This window comes from Saccopteryx bilineata, chromosome 11 (assembly GCF_036850765.1).
Source record: "Saccopteryx bilineata isolate mSacBil1 chromosome 11, mSacBil1_pri_phased_curated, whole genome shotgun sequence".
NCBI classification, from domain to species: Eukaryota; Metazoa; Chordata; class Mammalia; order Chiroptera; family Emballonuridae; genus Saccopteryx; species Saccopteryx bilineata.
Window position 1 is genome coordinate 67,060,137 of NC_089500.1, and position 18,996 is coordinate 67,079,132.

The window sequence follows — 18,996 nt, forward strand, 5'->3', positions numbered from 1 at the left end:
CTTAGGACTTGGATTGCAATTTGAGGACTTATTTCTTCAGTTGTGAAAATTTTGGCCATTATTTCTTTAAATAGCATTTTTGCCTCATTTTTTTCATGAATTTCTAGAACTTCTATTTGACATATGCTGGAATTTCTCATTCTTTAACTTTCTTTGTAGTTTCCATCTCTCCTTATCTTGTGCCAAATTCTATATAATTTCTTCATATATGTCTTTTACCTTGATAATTTTATTTTCATTTATCTCTTGCTTACTATTTAACCTGTGTTTTGAGTTTATTCAATGAGTATATTTTCTTTTTGATTCTTTTTCATACCTACCAATTTTCTTAGATTATTCTTTCATGATCTTGAATATTTTACACATATTTGAAGTTATTTTCAGACTGCTTTATTTCTGTGATTTAGGTTGTTACTTGTTGTTTTATTGTGTTTGTTGACTCACTCTAATAGTGGTGGTTTCTTCATTAGCATTGTAGTTTTATTTACAAGCTTATTCTCAGTGGGAACCCCATTTGTATCCTGGGTTGGGAGATACTCTAATGAGATGGTTTTGTGTTTGTATATGGTTTTAGAAAAGCTGCTGCTGCCTTGTTTATTTTATTAATTTTTTTCTTTTGGTTGTTGTTGAATGACTGTGAATTCACTTAACTAGGCAATGCAGGAAGCAAAGTAGGTATGAGTCATTGTTAATGACTTCTGCTTTGTGGACATTTTGTTTGGAGATCTGAGTTGATTAAAGATGAAATTTTAAATAAGAATTTAAAATAGAGAACAGAAATGTTTACTTCAGCCTTGGGAAAAATGACTAGAATTATGAGCTGGGTTCCTTGGGTTCTTCTGGTTATGGTAAATGTACTCCCAGTTTTCCATTCAGTGTTTCTGAAGTCTCAGGAGAATTGGTACCAGGCTATGAAGATGCAGGGTTGGAGGTTGTATGCCTACATGAACTTTACGTGTTCATTTGAAAAGGATGTGACTCAGGAACAGCCAGATGGGAGGGGAGCATAGGGCAAGGTATGTGGGAAAGGATGTGGCAATTTCATACCCTCTAAGTGTGCTGTATCACTCTCCCAAATTTCTCCAAGTTCACCTGCTTGGAAGCTCTTGGATCAGCTTCTTAACTAGTTTCTTACTTGACCTTCTGTGTACTGTGCAGATAATAGAAACTTTGATTATGTATCTATATATGAAGCTTGTTTGGCGTTCTGACTTCTTGTGGATGACTGCAGGGATGACAAGGATTTTAGCCTGCCCTGCAGCTTGTGGAGTTTAGTTTTACCTTTAAAGCTTTGTCCTGTTACCAACAGTAGTACTGATAACCCTGGTGATCCACTGGCATCAGTACCTCACACTTGGGCTGTGAATTTACCTTTTTTTCTTCTTCTTCTTTTTTTTTGATATGTACTTTTCTGAAGCTGGAAACGGGGAGAGACAGACTCCCGCATGCGCCCGACCGACCGGGATCCACCCGGCACGCCCACCAGGGGGCGATGCTCTGCCCCTCTGGGGCGTCGCTCTGTTGCGACCAGAGCCACTCTAGCACCTGGGGCAGAGGCCAAGGAGCCATCCCCAGCGCCCGGGCCATCTTTGCTCCAATGGAGCCTCGCTGCGGGAGGGGAAGAGAGAGACAGAGAGGAAGGAGAGGGTGAGGGGTGGAGAAGCAGATGGGCACTTCTCCTGTGTGCCCTGGCTGGGAATCGAACCCGGGACTTCTGCACGCCAGGCCGACACTCTACCACTGAGCCAAACGGCCAGGGCCTTTTCTTCTTTTTTTAAATTTTAATTTAATTTTAATTTTTATTTTTTCTGAAGCTGGAAACAGGGAGGCAGTCAGACAAACTCCCGCATGCACCCGACCGGGATCTACCCGGCATGCCCATCAGGGGGCAATGCTCTGCCCATCTGGGGCGTTGCTCTGCTGCAACCAGAGCCATTCTGGTGCCTGAGGCAGAGGCCACAGAGCCATCCTCAGCGCCCGGGCCAACTTTGCTCCAATGGAGCCTTGACTGCGGGAGGGGAAGAGAGAGACAGAGAGGAAGGAGAGGGGGGGGGAATGGAGAAGCAGATGGGTGCTTCTCCTGTGTGCCCTGGTCAGGAATCGAACCCGGGACTCCCACACGCCAGGCCAACGCTCTACCACTGAGCCAACCGGCCAGGGCCCCTTTTTGTTTTTGGTACTTCAAAACTTTGTCTTCTTGGATGCAGACTTAATTATATACTTGTTTAACTATGATTTGTTATATAGTAGACATTTCCGTGTTTGAGTTGGAGGTCAGATGGTCTTTCCACATCTGCTTAGTCGTCCATCTTGAATGGAAAGCCACCAGTGAATTTACCGAAACTAAATTCTTTTAACACAGTGGAGATAAAGTAGTTTGTAGATTTATGTGTTTTGGTCTTTTAAGAAGAGTCTTCTGCCTAACTGGTGGTGGCACAGTGGATAGAGTGTTGACCTGGATGCTGAGGGCCCAGGCTTGAAATCCCAAGGTAGTTGCCTTGATTGTGGGGTCACCAGTTTGATTGTGGGATCATTGATATGATCCCATTGCCTCTGGCTTGAGCCCAGATGTCGATGGCTTGAGCCCAAGGTTGCTGGCTTGAGCAAGGGATCACTGGCTCTGCTCTAGCCCCCCCCCTGCCCCCGTCAAGGCACATATGAGAAGCAATCAATGAATAACCCCAATGCCACAGTTACAAGTTGATGTTTCTCATCTCTCGCTTCCTGTCCCTCCCTCCCTCCCTCCCTCCCTCCCTCCCTCCCTCCCTCCCTCTCTTTCCTCTCTCTGTCTTGCTTAAAAAAAAGTCTTCCTCACTACCCTTTCCCATAATTATGCATTTTAGTGAATTGGCAGTTAAAAGAAATTAATGTAATAGGCATGAATGGGACTCTCAAAACTTGAGCTTTGAAGTAATGGAATCAGTTATATAGGGACTTTATACATAGAACTGGTCAGAAACTTTGGCTTTGGATTTTGGGTTTAATTTTTGTGTAATCACATTAATCTGATCTATACTTATTACAAGGGTATACTTGCTCAGAAATGCAAATGGTGACCGTGGCTTGTTGGCGCAGTGGTAGAGCATTGACCCAGCATATGGACATCCAGTTCAATTCCGGGTCAGGGCACACAGGAGAAGCGCCCATCTTCTTCTCCATATCTCCGCCTCTCGCTTCTCTCTCTCTCTCCTCCTGCTTTATTGGAGTGAGTTGTCCCCAGGTGCTGTGGATGGCTCCTTGGTCTCTGCCTGAGGTGCTAAAAAAAATGGCTCCAGTTACAATGGAGCAAAGGCCCTGGATGTGCAGAGCATCGCCCCCTAGTGGGCTTGCTGGGTGGATCCTGGTCAGGGTGCATGTAAGAGTCTGTCTCTACCTCCCCTTCTCTCACTAAATTAAAAAAAAAAAGGTAGGATTTGCTGATGTCTATAGACTTGACTTTTTTTCCCTTGTGTCTCACTGGAACTTCATTTCATGCCTTAAATTTCTTTATGAAACTCTTTATGGCAAATAAAGGTCTTTCTCAGATGTATTCTGCCACTCCTTGTGTACTCTGGTTGGGTTTCTTCTGCAGTGTTCAGATATCCTTTTGCATGTACATTTCTTGAAATTGCTGGAATACTGATTTGTGTGCCTTACCCCCTTTTCTACCTGAATTGTTTTGAGTATTGTGTATCTTCTAAATTCCGCAATATTATTTCAGTAGGGATTTGAAATGAGGAAAAGATGGATTTTTGTTGTCATTACAGTGACATCAGCTTGCCAGATGAATGTAGAAATTTAAAGACTCTGAGAATCAGCTTATTGAGTTCAAAACTCCCAAAACACCTGATACTACTTTTATCAAATCACTCATTTATACAGGTATAATAGATACTTTTGTGATGTTCGGTGTTTTCATGCTCAGAACAGAATGTCTTTTCATCATTTGTATTTTTCAACAAAAATATTCCTTAATTTAGATGTTGCAAAGTTCTTTTTCAATTTATGTATATGTATATATGCATATGTATATGTAAATTTATGTATATGTAATTATATTTCTATTTTTTATAGACTCAGTTTTTTCATTTGAAAACTTTGCACCTGCTTTTCTTGGTTTGCGTGCTGTATTTTCCTTTCCTAGTTGAGTTAGGGGTCTCCAGGACCACCCTCAGTCTCAATGATTGGCTAGGTCTCACTGCATTCAGTCAGAAAACAGTTATACTCATGGTTGTGTTTTTTTGTTTGTTTGTTTTTTTTTTCCATTTTTCTGAAGCTGGAAACAGGGAGAGACAGTCAGACAGACTCCCGGCACGCCCACCATGGGGCGACGCTCTGCCTACCAGGGGGCGATGCTCTGCCCATCCTGGGCGTCGCCATGTTGCGACCAGAGCCACTCTAGCACCTGAGGCAGAGGCCACAGAGCCATCCCCAGCGCCCGGGCCATCTTTGCTCCAGTGGAGCCTCGGCTGCGGGAGGGGAAGAGAGAGACAGAGAGGAAGGAGAGGGGGAGGGGTGGAGAAGCAAATGGGCGCTTCTCCTGTGTGCCCTGGCCGGGAATCGAACCCGGGTCCTCCGCACGCTAGGCCGACGCTCTACCGCTGAGCCAACCGGCCAGGGCCCATGGTTGTGTTTTATTACAATGAAAGGACACATATTAAAATGAGCAAAGAGAAAAGGTGCATGGTGTGAAGTCCAGGAGGAAGCAAGCACAAGCTTCCAAGTTTCTCCTTTCAGTGGAGTTGCATAGGAAGATGCTTAATTCTGTTAGTAACAATGTGACAGTTTTTTTTTTTTATTTTTTTTTTTTATTTATTTATTTATTTTTTCATTTTTCTGAAGCTGGAAACAGGGAGAGATAGTCAGACAGACTCCCGCATGCGCCCGACCGGGATCCACCCGGCACGCCCACCAGGGGCGGTGCTCTGCCCCCCAGGGGGCGATGCTCTGCCCATCCTGGGCGTCGCCATATTGCGACCGGAGCCACTCTAGCGCCTGAGGCAGAGGCCACAGAGCCATGCCCAGCGCCCGGGCCATCTCTGCTCCAATGGAGCCTTGGCTGCGGGAGGGGAAGAGAGAGACAGAGAGGAAAGCGCGGCGGAGGGGTGGAGAAGCAAATGGGCGCTTCTCCTGTGTGCCCTGGCCGGAAATCGAACCCGGGTCCTCTGCACGCTAGGCCGACGCTCTACCGCTGAGCCAACCGGCCAGGGCTTTTTTTTTTTTTTTTTTTTTTTTGTATTTTTCTGAAGCTAGAAAGGGGAGAGACAGTCAGACAGACTCCCGCATGCGCCCGACCGGGATCCACCCGGCACGCCCACCAGGGGGCGACGCTCTGCCCCTCCGGAGCGTCACTCTCTTGCGACCAGAGCCACTCTAGCGCCTGGGGCAGAGGCCAAGGAGCCATCCGCAGCGCCCGGGCCATCTTTGCTCCAATGGAGCCTCGGCTACCAGAGAGGAAGAGAGAGAGACAGAGAGGAAGGAGAGGGGGAGGGGTGGAGAAGCAGATGGGCGCTTCTCCTGTGTGCCCTGGCCAGGAATCGAACCTGGGACTTCTGCACACCAGGCCGACGCTCTACCACTGAGCCAACCGGCCAGGGCCTGTGTGACAGTTTATAGGAGTATTGCCAACCAGGAAAACTCACCTGAGCCTTCGTGTCTATGGTCTTTTTTTTGGGGGGGGTGCAGCCTCCACATTGGGGTGCAGCCTCCACAGAACTGACACCATCTCCGTGAACTCAAACCACCCCAGAGGTCACACAATACAGCATGGCCCAAGACCTCAGGCATATAGATAGAAACATTCATATCAGGTGTAATACTCCACACATAACTACGCTTGAGCTTAGGCAAAAGGCCAAGAAGCGATCAGGTATAAAATTCCAAGAGTTCAGAAGTCATCTCCCAGAAGCCTGTCAAGGGCTGGTATTAAGGACAGCTTTCCTTAGGAATGTGAAGGGTTTGAGGAACATAGGTAAGCCAAACAAACTCTTGCACATTAGTAAGTGCATGTTAATTCTTCAAGACTGTATTTAAGTATCACCTCTTCAGTGAAAACTTACCTGAACTTATCTTGTTCACTGTAAGAGGTTAATTGCTCACATATTTTTGCTTCTACAATTACTTATACTTATTTCCTTTATAGTTATATTGTACTCTTTCTTTCCTTTCCTTTTTTTTTTAAGAGGTAGGAAGGGAGAAAGAGGGAGGGAGAGGGAAGCATTGAGTCGTCATTTCTTCATTGTAGTTCCACATTGATTGCTTCTTGTATTTGCTTAGACAGGGATGGGGGGGGGTAGGGAGGCCTGAACCCCCTGGCAACTTTGGGCTTTAAGACCATGACCTTTGGGCTCAAGCCAGCATTTGGATCTTGTTGATCATCCCATGGTCAAGCTGGCAACCTTGGGGATTCAAATCGCGACCTCAGCATTCAGGGTCAATGCCTATTCATTGTACCACCACGGGTCAGGCTGTACTCTCTGTTTCTTGAAAGATTTTTAACTCTGGCCATCTTAAATGTAAAAGTATTTATACTCTGCCCCCTTTCTCTTCACCATACTGTTTCTTCCTTTCATTTGAAAAATTGTTTTTATGTATTTCTTTTGAGCAAGATCTTTGTATGCATTTTGTATTATAAAAATAGAATTTTATTTTCAAATATAGAATTATAAATTTGAGTTTGTTTTAACAATGTACTTGTGTCTACTAGGAGACTGATATTACTACCTTTAATATCACATTTTATTTATGCTTCCAGTTTTTTATTAGAATTACTGTAGTATATATAAAAGTAGTATAAGTTTCTGTAGTTTTTGTACTCACAACTCTTGGGTTTTCTATTAACATCCAACTCTCTATATAGTGCTTTCTATAGTTTTGCATTGTTATAAAAGGTAAAAATTATATACTAGTTTTGAACCCTTTCTTGAAAGCAAGGATTGTGTCTTTTATGCTGTACTAGAAAACCCAGCGGTCATACGAAATGACCGCTGTTCTAGATATTATAAATTGTAATTAAAATGATTTGTGCAAAGGTGTCTGCTAATTCAAACTGAATTACCCAGGGCAGGGGGCCTTTTTGCGTTTCGGTCAGCATTACTCTGTCGTTTTTTTGCATTTCTCTCCTGCCTTTGTTCAAGGGACTCATTTTGTCGAGACAGGCTTTTTTGTCTTGCATCTGAGGCAAGCCTTGTTTCTCTATGCTCATCAGTCTCATTTTGCCGAGAAAGACACATTTGCTCTGTGACTGAAGCAAGCCTTGTCTTTCTCTGCTCAGTGGTTTCTTTTTGTCGAGAAAGCCGTTTTTGTGCAGCTTTAGCTCCTTTTCTCTCCTCTTCAGTGCTGTATTTTCTTTTCTTTTTTTAATTTTTATTTTTTTTGTATTTTTCTGAAGCTGGAAACGGGGAGAGACAGTCAGACAGACTCCCGCATGCGCCCGACCAGGATCCACCCGGCACGCCCACCAGGGGCGATGCTCTGCCCACCGGGGTGTCGCTCTGTCGCGACCAGAGCCACTCTAGCGCCTGGGGCAGAGGCCAAGGAGCCATCCCCCAGCGCCCGGGCCATCTTTGCTCCCATGGAGCCTTGGCTGCGGGAGGGGAAGAGAGAGACAGAGAGGAAGGAGGGGGTGAGGGTGGAGAAGCAAATGGGCACTTCTCCTATGTGCCCTGGCCGGGAATCGAACCCGGGTCCCCCGCACGCCAGGCTGACGCTCTACCACTGAGCCAACCGGCCAGGGCCAGTGCTGTATTTTCTAGGAGGCATTCTTAAAAGAAATTACATTAAGACGTAGTTTTTATGTAAAACAGATGATTGCCAATGCAAACAAATGTTCACCTTCCCCGTGACCCTCTCAATTTGCGTTCAGCCGTGGCAACTTCACCCCATTGGCTAGTACAGTTACGCAAGCAACCAAGCAACCAATAAGCTATCGGCGACAAACAGACACTTAAGCCGCATATAATAAAGATACTCAATTTTATGGCTGACTCATAGTAATTAGTTTGCTGTGTTGACTGATCTTTAACTTGTGTGTGTTACTTCAGCAGGTTTGTCTGTTTTCATAGATGCCAGCACATTAGCAGGTTAAGGCACAGATGACCTCCCCACACTAGCATAAATTCAGATAGTTCTGAACCAAGTCAAAATTTATAAGTGATCAAGTGTGTATTTCTATTGCTGCTATAATAAAATTGCCATAAACATGGGGTCTTAATACAACACATTTTATTCTCTCACTATTTTGGAGGCTAAAGTCTGGATTCAGTTTTACTAGGTTAAAGTCAGAATGTCTTGCAGAGTCAAAGTGTCAGCAGTTCTGGCTCTTCTGGCAGCTCTGAGGAAAGGAATGTTTCTTTTCTTTGTCTTTTTCAGCTAATAGCGACTACCCATATTTCTTGGCTCATGGCTCCATCTCCAAAGCTTCCAGTATTAGTTGCATTCTCTTTTTTTGTAATCCAGTCTTCCTTTGCTTCTCTCTTATAAGATCACTGAAGACACTATGGGGCCATCAAATAATCCAGGACAGTGTTCTCATCTCAAGCCTTAAAGTGACACGGGTGCAACCCAGGTTTTCCAAGGAGTAGGACCTAGATATCTTTTGGGACCATTATTCAGCCAACCATACCTTTAAATTTTTGGCATATTGACGCTTGTTTTCTCTTTAAAAGTAGGGTATTATTTTTTCCCAATGGAATAACTCGATGTATTATTTTACTCAACTCTTAATACTTGTTTCTTTGGTCTTGTCTGTGACATATTGAATGAGTACTTTTCATATGGGCATCATGCACAGTTTTCCTTATTTTGTCCTGAAAAATATTTCTTAATGTTGTTGTTTTGTGTTGTAGTTGGTGTAATACGGTGCCCAGTATGCCGCCAAGAATGCAGACAGATAGACCTTGTGGATAACTATTTTGTGAAAGATACTTCTGAAGCTCCTAGCAGTTCTGATGAGAAATCAGAACAGGTATGCCTCTCCATTTTTCTTTATATTCCTATTTTGACATTAAAATGTAAACTATTAGAAAAACATGTTTGGATTGTTATATAAATTAGGCTAGTTTTGCTACAGTTTCATTTTTCAAATAGAAAATAAAGGATATTTTTATTATATACCCTCTCAGATATGTTTAAATGAGGCAAAAGATCATTACTGAAAAATTGAAATCTTGTATAGATTTTATGTTGAGACTTAGATTCTTACCCACCTGAACTTTTGATTTGGAAGGAAAAGGATTTCATTAAAGATAGATGGATAACAAAAATAATTTTATTCTAGGTACAGTGAATTAGTGTATTTGGAAGCAAGTTAGAAAGTTTTCATTTTTATTTTGTGGCAATGTATTTTTTAAATTTAATGTAGATTAGCATTTATTTCTTCTTTTAGGTATGTACTAGTTGTGAAGACAATGCAAGTGCAGTTGGCTTTTGTGTAGAATGTGGAGAATGGCTATGTAAGACATGTATTGAAGCACATCAAAGAGTAAAATTCACTAAAGATCACTTGATCAGGAAGAAAGAAGATGTCTCAGGTAAGATGAAGCAGTTTTAATAATTACTATTAATCTCCCTCTTTTGCCCCTGTAGCATTTCTGCATATTCTTTATAAGCTTTGGATACCAGTATCAATAAGAATTTAGAAAATTAGACAAAAGTTTTGTTTAGTTAAAAATATATGTTTTATTTTGCTACAGAGTCTGTTGGAGCATCTGGTCAGCGCCCTGTTTTCTGCCCTGTACACAAACAAGAACAGTTGAAACTTTTCTGTGAAACATGTGATAGACTGACATGTAGAGACTGTCAGCTATTGGAACACAAAGAACATAGGTACAGAAGTCCTAATTGCTTATCAAGAAATATTATAAAAACTTCTTGTAAAGTTCTTAAAAAGTTCTTAATTATTCTTTCTAAAGCAAATATTCCATAATTTTGTTTAGTAGCATTAGAATTCTCAATTTGTATATTTCTTCAATTAAAATGTTTTTGATAAATTATTTAATGTTTTCCACATTTATATGTAGTAGTCTTATGATTTGTTAAAAATGTATCATAGATTTGGGTTTGTAAGAGTGGAGTTTATTTCTTTGCTCTGCCTTGTTTCAGCTGCACATTCTTTTTAAGTACTGTGGTATCTAGGCTATGCGCTGTCATCTTAAAGGGGTAATATTTCCATAGATAAGGATCAGTGGTACCCATCTTAATGTTAAAGTATACATAAACTGATTTTATGTTAGATATTATAATTTTCAGAAAAACTAGACTTATGAGCCTCTAAGTAAACATAGTTACTAATTCTTTAATACATAGCTAAATATTTCAACCCTATTATAGCCTCAGAGTTCAGTAGGAGTTATCACTAGTCTATTACATCCTAACTGTTCTGGAAATGCACTAAAATTTCTAGTCAGTTGTATAACAGAATCCTCTAGCAAATGTCCCAGTTGCTGTGCCATTAATTTATTACAGTTAGAAAGATGGTCTTGTCTACCTAGACAGCACTTTTTAAAGTGTTTTTCTTAACAACTGGTCTGCTGAATTGATGGAACTAGGTTTTATGAATCTCCTGTTATAAAAGAGTAGGTTAGGTTGGATCAGCCTCACAATGTGTTTCTTAACTTGAAGATGCTGTGGAGCTTTTAATTTGTTAGTCATTGGAATTCATTTAGAATTCTAAGAAGCAGATACATAGTTTGTGGTAGGTACTTTTATGAATGCTGCATGTTGGTTTAATTTGCACCAACTACCCATGAAGTGTTGGTACCAGTATCATGACTGTTTTACAGGAGAGGGAGTCTATGCCTTTAGTAATCTGTACAAGGTTTCACTGTAAGTGGTAGAGCCAGGATTTGAACACAGGTGGTCAGACTCCAGATCTAATTTAGTTTATCAGCTTATTTCTCCCATATGGTATATAGAATGCAGTATGTGAAATCTCTCAAAGGTTCTGCCCTTTGTTCTTTTTAAAGGCTGCTCTTACTGTTCTACAGAACATTTTTTGAAAACCTGCTTTAAATTTTTGTGTCCTTAATTTGTTCCAGAATGTTTCATATTACCTGCATGTTGGCTAATGTTTTACTTGAGGATACTAATGTTGTGGCTGCCTTCACTTCAGGGCCAAATCTTACATTGATTGTTTTGTAATAATCTATATATAACATTAGATTACTTTTCTCACAGTTTCAGGCAGATCTTTGAGAAGTCTTAAATTTTTTATGGCTTTTAAAATTGATGGCAAGAAGTATAAAAGAACACTGTTTAAAAAGAATTTTTTTAAACAAAAGAATAGCGTCAGTCTCCCCTCTGTCAAACTGTAACCATGATCCTTTCCATTTCTTTATCTTTTTTTTTTGACCACCTCTATCCAACTCCTAATTACCTCTTGACTGTTTTCTCCTTTTCTTTAGTCCACACTTTATACATTTCCTGGATAGATTATTAGAAAACCCATGTCATTGGAATTAAAAGCCTCGGTACCTTTACTATATCATATTTATAACTGATTTCCCTACTTTGAGGTTTACTTTGCTAAATTCATTCTGTCCACATTGCTGCCAGGATTTCTTGCTAAGGTATAGTTTCCCTCCCCATCTCCCCCCCCCCCCTTTTTTATATAGAGGAAGAGATAGACAGGAACAGACAGACAGGAACGGAGAGAGATGAGAAGCATCAATCATCAGTTTCTCATTGCGCGTTGCGACTTCTTAGTTGTTCATTGATTGCTTTCTCACATGTGCCTTCAGCAGACCGAGTAACCCCCTGCTGGAGTCAGCGACTTTGGGTCCAAGCTGGTGAGCTCTTTGCTCAAGCCAGATGAGCCTGCGCTCAAGCAGGCGACCTCGGGGTCTCAAACCTGGGTCCTTCCGCATCCCAGTCCGACGCTCTATCCACTGTGCCACCACCTGGTCAGGCCCTCCCCATCCTTTTTTAAAGCACCCTTTAGTGGTTCCCCATTATCAAAGTTTAGTGTTTAATATAGCATACTTTATTGAATCTTTCCAGAGTCTCTTCTTCATCACCTGTATGAAGTCAGGAAACATTCCACAAGACACCACCCTTACTTCTGACACCAACTGCAAAGTTCAGTAAAAACCCAGACATAGAGGAGACAACAGGGTGCAGTTCTGCTCATTGATATGACTTTCTATTTCCTTCTTTAATTAGAGTGTAGCATTTATTTATTTAGTATTTTTCTGAAGTGAGAAGCAGGGAGGCAGAGAAACTCCTGCATGCACCTGACCGGGATCCACCTGGCATGCCCACCAGGGGGCAATGCTTTGCCCATCTGGGGTGTTGCTCCACTGCAACCAGAGCCATTCTAGCACATGAGGCAGAGGCCATGGAACCATCCTAAGTGCCTAGGCCAACTTTGCTCCAATGGAACCTTGGCTGCGGGAGGGGAAGAGAGAGAGAGCAAGGAGAGGGGGAGGGGTGGAGAAGCAGATGGTCGCTTCTCCTGTGTGCCCTGGCTGGGAATTGAACCCGGGACTTCTACTCACTGGGCCGATGCTCTACCACTGAGCCAACTAGCCAGGGCTGAGTGGTAGCTTTCTAAAACACAGTGCTGTCCCTTCACCTTGGAAATACCATCCATAAGCGAAGCAGCTCTCTGTTGGTTAATAGAGAGCTGATCATAGGACCCCCACCTGGTGATCATAGGATTGAGCAGCTCCTCTATTGGTTCCAAGGTCCTACTTAAGGGAAGAGAGGCTAACCACCTGCTCATAAATACTGTGAATACAACTTTACATCCTCCTGGTTACATGTTCCTACATATTGTAAGAAACTCCTCTGAGTACTGCCTGCCTTATTAGGGTGTTCCTCTATCATCCAAAATGTAATAAGTATTTCAGGTTTCAGGGTTATTTTATGTTCTTCACTCATAGGGTCAGTCTCAATTAATGCCTAACACAAGCCAGTAACTTTCTCTTAAATGGCATATATTTTACCACAACATTCGGAAATTTTCTTGTCCAGAATCCCAGTGGTTGTTGCTGAGTAGCACTCAGGCTTTGCCATGAACTCCAGCCTGCATTATCCACGGTGCTGACATTTCCAAAATCATGTCTAATTGTCATCAGTCATAGGGGTCCAAAAGCATCGGGAGAGAGAGACTACATCTTGCAGGTTAGACATGGCCTGTCCCTGTTCAAATATGACCTTTTTGAGTAGTTGTACTACTTGATTAGTACTAGTAATATTACCAGATGTGGAATATGTGTCCTTCAGAATTCAAATATACCAACTAAATGTTGGGCTTTTTGTTAAGTTCTAGAGCAGTGGTTCTCAACCTTTCTAATGCCGTGACCCCACAGTACAGTTCCTCATGTTGCGGTGACCCCAAACCAAAAAATAATTTTGGTGGCTACTTCATAACTGTAATTTTGCTACAGTTATGATTCGGAATGTAAATACCTGATATGCATTATGTATTTTCCGATGGCTTTAGGCGACCCCATCGGGGTCGCAACCCACAGGTTGAAAACCGCTATTCTAGAGGTAGGTGGCAAAAACAATTTATTTTTCTCTAGCTGTGGAATGCCAAGGGTGGCTCCTGCCTAGGTTATTCCTGAGAATTTTTTGGGCAGGTTCTTGGACCTTTGCTGGATTTATTAACAACCTCTGTTCATGTGTGTCGCCATTGTGTTTAAGTTAGTCCTACCTTTGTCTTTAGTTTCTGATATTATCATGATATGGTTAGTATAGTGTATTATACTCAGGACCTGCATCAAGTCTAAGTTCCTTCTAACCAAATTATACCAGTAATCTGGTGAATTGAAATAACCCTATGACAGTGTAGTAAGTGTGAATTGGGATCCTTCCACAAAAAGGAAAATTGCTGTTGGCATTCTTTTTGAGACTGAGGCAGAGAAGAAAATATCTGGAGGATCAATCACTGAGTAATATGCTCCTTTAGCCTGGCATATATTTTTTTGTACTGTTGAAACCATAACAGTTTAGGCCCTGGACAGTTAGCTCAGTTGGTTAAGAGCATTGTCCCAAAACAACAAGGTTGTGGGTTCGATCCCCATTCAGGGCACACATGGGAAGCAACCAAAAAATGCACAACTGAGTGGAACAACAAATGCTTCCCTTCCCCCTCCCCTTTTTCTCCCTTCCTCTTTCTGTCTCTCTATCAATGAAAATTAAGCCTTGGCCAGACAACTCGGTTTAGAGCATTGTCCTGGAGCGGAGTTTGCCATTTCGATTCCCTGGTCAGGCCACATATAGGAACAGCCCAGTGTTCCTGTCTCTTTCCAAAAAAAGTGGAGAGGGGGAGGGAAGGAGGGACGGACAAAGGAAGGAAGGAACCATACCAGTTTCACCTGGTGCTATGGTGGCTCTGTATTATTCTAGTCTTGATGAGCCACTTCTTCACAGGCTACACAAGGTTGTTGTACAGAGAACTCATTGGTACCAGCATGTTAGCTTCTACTTTGTTAATTAAAGTGGTGATCTCATTTTACCTACCAGGTAGCCTATATTGTCTCAGGTTAATTTCTGTTGCTTCAGACATTTTAGTGATTTCCATTTAGAATGTCTCATCAAGGCTGGCCTTCAGGTGAAATTACATGCATTCTCTTTTACAGTACCATCCCAATGATACAGTCATGTAAAGAAATGTAATCACTTCACGTAGTCTGTTCAGACATTCCAACTCTCACCCAGACTTTCACCTTAATCCTATTAACCATTACCTCCCCTACCACCCTTATTTAACGTAGCACCCGTTAGGACTTCAGCCACCATGCATTGGGCTCCCATGTCAGGGAGTCCCAGAAATGTTTTCTCCTGGCTATTTTACTCATGTAAAGGCTTATTGCCTTGGTTGTCCATTTGAAGGTTGAGGCAGAAGTCTCTGGCCTCTCCTTCAGTCTTCAACTTGATTAATCCATAGGATAATCACTCCAAACAATTCGAGGTCATGTTTCTCATTGTCATCTTTGCTCTCTGGCTTTTTAAATTTCTCCAGTATAACAGAGTTGTTTAGGGCCCTTTAATGTTGGGGAATAGCAGTGGCTCTCATTGGTACACCCGACCTTCAGTAGTGCTGCATTAAGACCTTTGTTTCAATGCCAGCAATGTCTACTTTATTTATTCCATTTTTAAGAATCCATCTTTAAAGTTTCCATCCTGCTGGGATAAATCTGTTGACTCTCCACATCTTTTCCTTATTTTCTCATGAACCTCTCTAATTTTCTTAGCATTTATAAGGTCCCTAAAGGGAAGCTGCGATAATAAATCTGATTAGGTGTCTCAAATTGATAAGGCTGGGTTTTGGAGCAGTAAGGTTACATGGGAGCACTCATGTAAAAGCATCCTCCTTTACCACAGTATTGTGACCCAAGTAAAGTAATACTTGGTCGGTGAATGTCCAGATCTACATAATGCTGAAGCAGCATGGCTTGCATAAGAAATATATCAGCCCCTTCTTCTGGGGAATTCCACTTGCCACTTATTGGAAAAGGCCAATCACCTGTCTCAGTGTAAACAGCTTTTACAGGGGTTTTTTTCAGTCCACCAGGCTGGCTGTCCCCTCAGAGTTGACCTGCTGTGTGTCTAAATTATGTATAATCCTATATATGTGGGTACTCACTAGTGAGCGGTGGGTCCTTCATCAACTCAGACGTCGCTCTTCTACTCCGTAGCATTCAAAACCAGTGGTGCTGCCTCTGATCACTCACAATATTTTAGTAAAAGTTTCTCTTCAGGGAGCATCAGTCCAATAAAGGAGCCAAATTCTTCACGCTTTACTCTCTGGAACTGAACTATTTTCATGTGACCAGAGGTCATAGAGGTACTGTCGGTTTTCTTAGCATACCTTTTCCCTTGGAGTGACCTTGAAGCTAGTGGCTGTAGTTCAGACTGGCTGAAATCTGAGCTATTTTCAGTATCAGGATCTGTACCAATACACTCTTTCATTTTAGTTACTATGGATAACAATAGCCAGAGAATTGTATAATTAGTTTCTTATTAGTTTGCATTTCCTTATTTATCCAGTGAATTAGCTCCTAGGGAATTGGGTGTACCATTTCTATAATAAATTCCGATGGTAACTTTTACCTATAGTAACTGCAGTTGCATATCATGAGTGACAAGGTAGTTAGTTGGTCAGGAATCAAAGGTTTGTAAAGCCGCATGCCCTCATTCTTCCTCTTCCCAAATCACATGTTTCAGTGAGTCAGGGTCATTCTAGTGAATCCTATTTGTGACGCCAACTCTGAAGTTAGGAAGCAACCACAAGTCCCTCCTTACTTCTGACACCAACTATAGGATTTGGAGGTCCCCAAAATAGAATTACCCTCACCTCTGACACTAGTCGCAAGTTTAGGGTTTCCCAAGATTACCCAGTCTGATTAGATACTTTGCTAGAACTCACTGAAAACCATTAGACTGACAGTTACATTTATTATAGTGAAAGGATGCAGGTTAATCATCCAAGGGAAAGGTGCATGGGCATAGTCTAGGGGAGTTCTAGGTGTGGAGCTTCCAGTTGTCTTCTCTCAGTGGAATTCTGGACATAGTTAACTTCTCCCAGCAAAGATGTGTGATGTGTAGAATATTGCCAACCTGTGAGACTTACTTGAGCTGTGATGTCCAGAATATTTATTGTAACTTTATAATGTAGACATAGTTCATTGTCCATGTAACTGATGTATCTCAGCTCCTCCTGATGTTGAGCTGATACCCTGTGATCAAAGCCCCACTATAAATTATATCCTTAGCATGTGGTCCAAGGCCCCACGCAATCAAAGTTACTTTTATCAGGCATTATATCTCAAGGGCTTAAAGATGCTCTTCCAGTAGCTGAGGTCAAAGCCCAGATGTTTCTTTGGGCAAGGTTAAATTCTTTAGCACACAATCTGTTCTCTCCTTTTTGCACTTTTAGGTATGAAGCCCTCTGTTTTAAATTTTTCTAAAGGCTTTACAAATGCTACTTATAGGACACCTTCCTTATCTGTCAGAACTATTTAACCTTAACACCAGTTTACTTCTGTGTGTTATCTTCACTGACACTTTCTGTTCCATCTTTCCCACCCCTTTTCCCTGTATGGACTGAAGGCTTTTTAGGGCTGTTCTTTAAGGAGCCTAATTTCTCCCATGCAGGTTGGATTTCTCACCTCTTCTTGAGTCATTTATGCAATTGTGATATTTTCTTAGAAACATGTCTATTCAATGGATATTTAAAAAACATACTCGTGTAGAATTACATAGCATAAAATTTTGTGAAAATCTGTGGTTATATCTCTTTCTTGTATAATGTGTATAGCCGAGTTTATTTCCTTATTCTTTATTAATCTGGCTGTAAATTTGAGTCTTATTTTAGTGACCCAGTTCTTGAAGTCATTTATTCTATTCTTTAAAAGTGTTCTAATTCTCACACTTTTCTTTTATCTTTATTCTTTTTTTAGTTTGATTTTGTTATACTTTTCTTAGAGTCTTATGTTGACTCTATCAAAAATGTAAATTTTCCTCTGATTAAAATTTAGCCACGTTCCATAATCATTTTTTATTTATAGTCTATAATTGTATTTTTGCCTCCCCACTTTTAAAGATAATTGCTACATAGTATAGTGATAAAGATGAACTGTGTGTGTATTATCTTTTAAATGGAGAAAGTGTACTAACTTTAAAGTTGTGCCAACACTATGAGGATCTAATGAGAATTGTACCTGTAAAGAATTTAGCACATAAAGTGTTCAGTAATAGTTTACCTTTTATTACTAACATCGTGATCTACACCGTTTTTTCCTGTCTCTCTCTCTCTTTCTCTTTAATTTTTACAGAGACAGAGAGTCAGAGAGAGGGATAGATAGGGACAGACAGACAGGAACAGAGAGAGACGGGAAGCATCAATCATCAGTTTTTTGTTGCGACACCTTAGTTGTTTATTGATTGTTTTCTCATATGTGCCTTGACCGTGGGCCTTCAGCAAATTGAGTAACCCCTTGCTTCAGCCAGCGACCTTGGGTCCAAGCTGGTGAACTTTTTGCTCAAGCCAGATGAGCCTGTGCCCAAGCTGGTGACCTCGGGGTCTCGAACCTGAGCTCTCCGCATCCCAGTCCGACGCTCCACTGCACCACTGCCTGGTCAGGCTTTCCTCTCTTTTTAAAAACATTTTATTGAGGTCTTTGGTTTTTTTTTTTTTCTTCTTTTTTTTGTGTATTTTTCTGAAGCTAGAAACGGGGAGAGACAGCCAGACAGACTCCTGCATGTGCCCGACCGGGATCCACAGGGCACGCCCACCAGGGGGTGATGCTCTGCCCCTCCAAGGCGTCGCTCTGTCGCGACCAGAGCCACAAGGCCAAGGAGCCATCCCCAGCGCCTGGGCCATCTTTGCTCCAATGGAGCCTCGGCTGCGGGAGGGGAAGAGAGAGACAGAGAGGAAGGAGAGGGGGAGGGGTGGAGAAGCAGATGGGTGCTTCCCTGTGTACCCTGGCCGGGAATCGAACCCGGGACCCCTGCACGCCAGGCCGACGCTCTACCACTGAGCCAACCGGCCAGGGCCTTTGGTTTTCTTTATGGTCTTATAAGTTCTTGAAAAGGAAAGCAGCTGTAGAACTTGATGAAATTTTGTACCTCAAAACATGTGGTTTTTAGGTAAATCATGGGGTTATTCTTCCTTCCTCTAATAAGTCTTTTCACAGTAAATTAGGGAAAAAAAAAAGGTATAGATCAAGGAGATTTCAATTAATTTTTCAAAAGCAGGGAAATGGATTGAATAGAGGGTCTGATTGACCAAGTTGAGTGGGATGAACCAGAACCCAAGGGCAAAGATGATAGAGAGGAAGTCATTTGATTTACTTCCTAGAAACCTAATATAACTCAGGATCTAGGGGTAATAGGTATAACAAAAGTTGGGCTTATTCTTTGAGTACGTAAAATCAAAGGCTCTTTGGGAATGTTAAGTCTAAAAGGAGAATGAGAAGGAGGGACTTGGCTGAAATGGAAAGATCTGCACACTGAACTGTGGGACCTCTACTTCCCCCAACTTGCTTCCAGATTGCCAGTAGTGACACT

General features: G+C 41.9%; 1 protein-coding gene across 2 annotated transcripts in view; it reads left to right on the forward strand.

Moving 5' to 3' along the window:
* TRIM33 (tripartite motif containing 33) overlaps positions 1 to 18,996 on the forward strand; it is a 120,217-nt gene that overhangs the window by 46,079 nt on the left and 55,142 nt on the right. For both annotated transcript variants that reach the window (XM_066247550.1, XM_066247551.1), the window contains exons 2-4: positions 8,826 to 8,944; positions 9,365 to 9,509; positions 9,672 to 9,804. In XM_066247550.1, the coding sequence (XP_066103647.1) occupies positions 8,826 to 8,944; positions 9,365 to 9,509; positions 9,672 to 9,804 (397 nt within the window). The remainder of the gene's footprint in view (positions 1 to 8,825; positions 8,945 to 9,364; positions 9,510 to 9,671; positions 9,805 to 18,996) is intronic.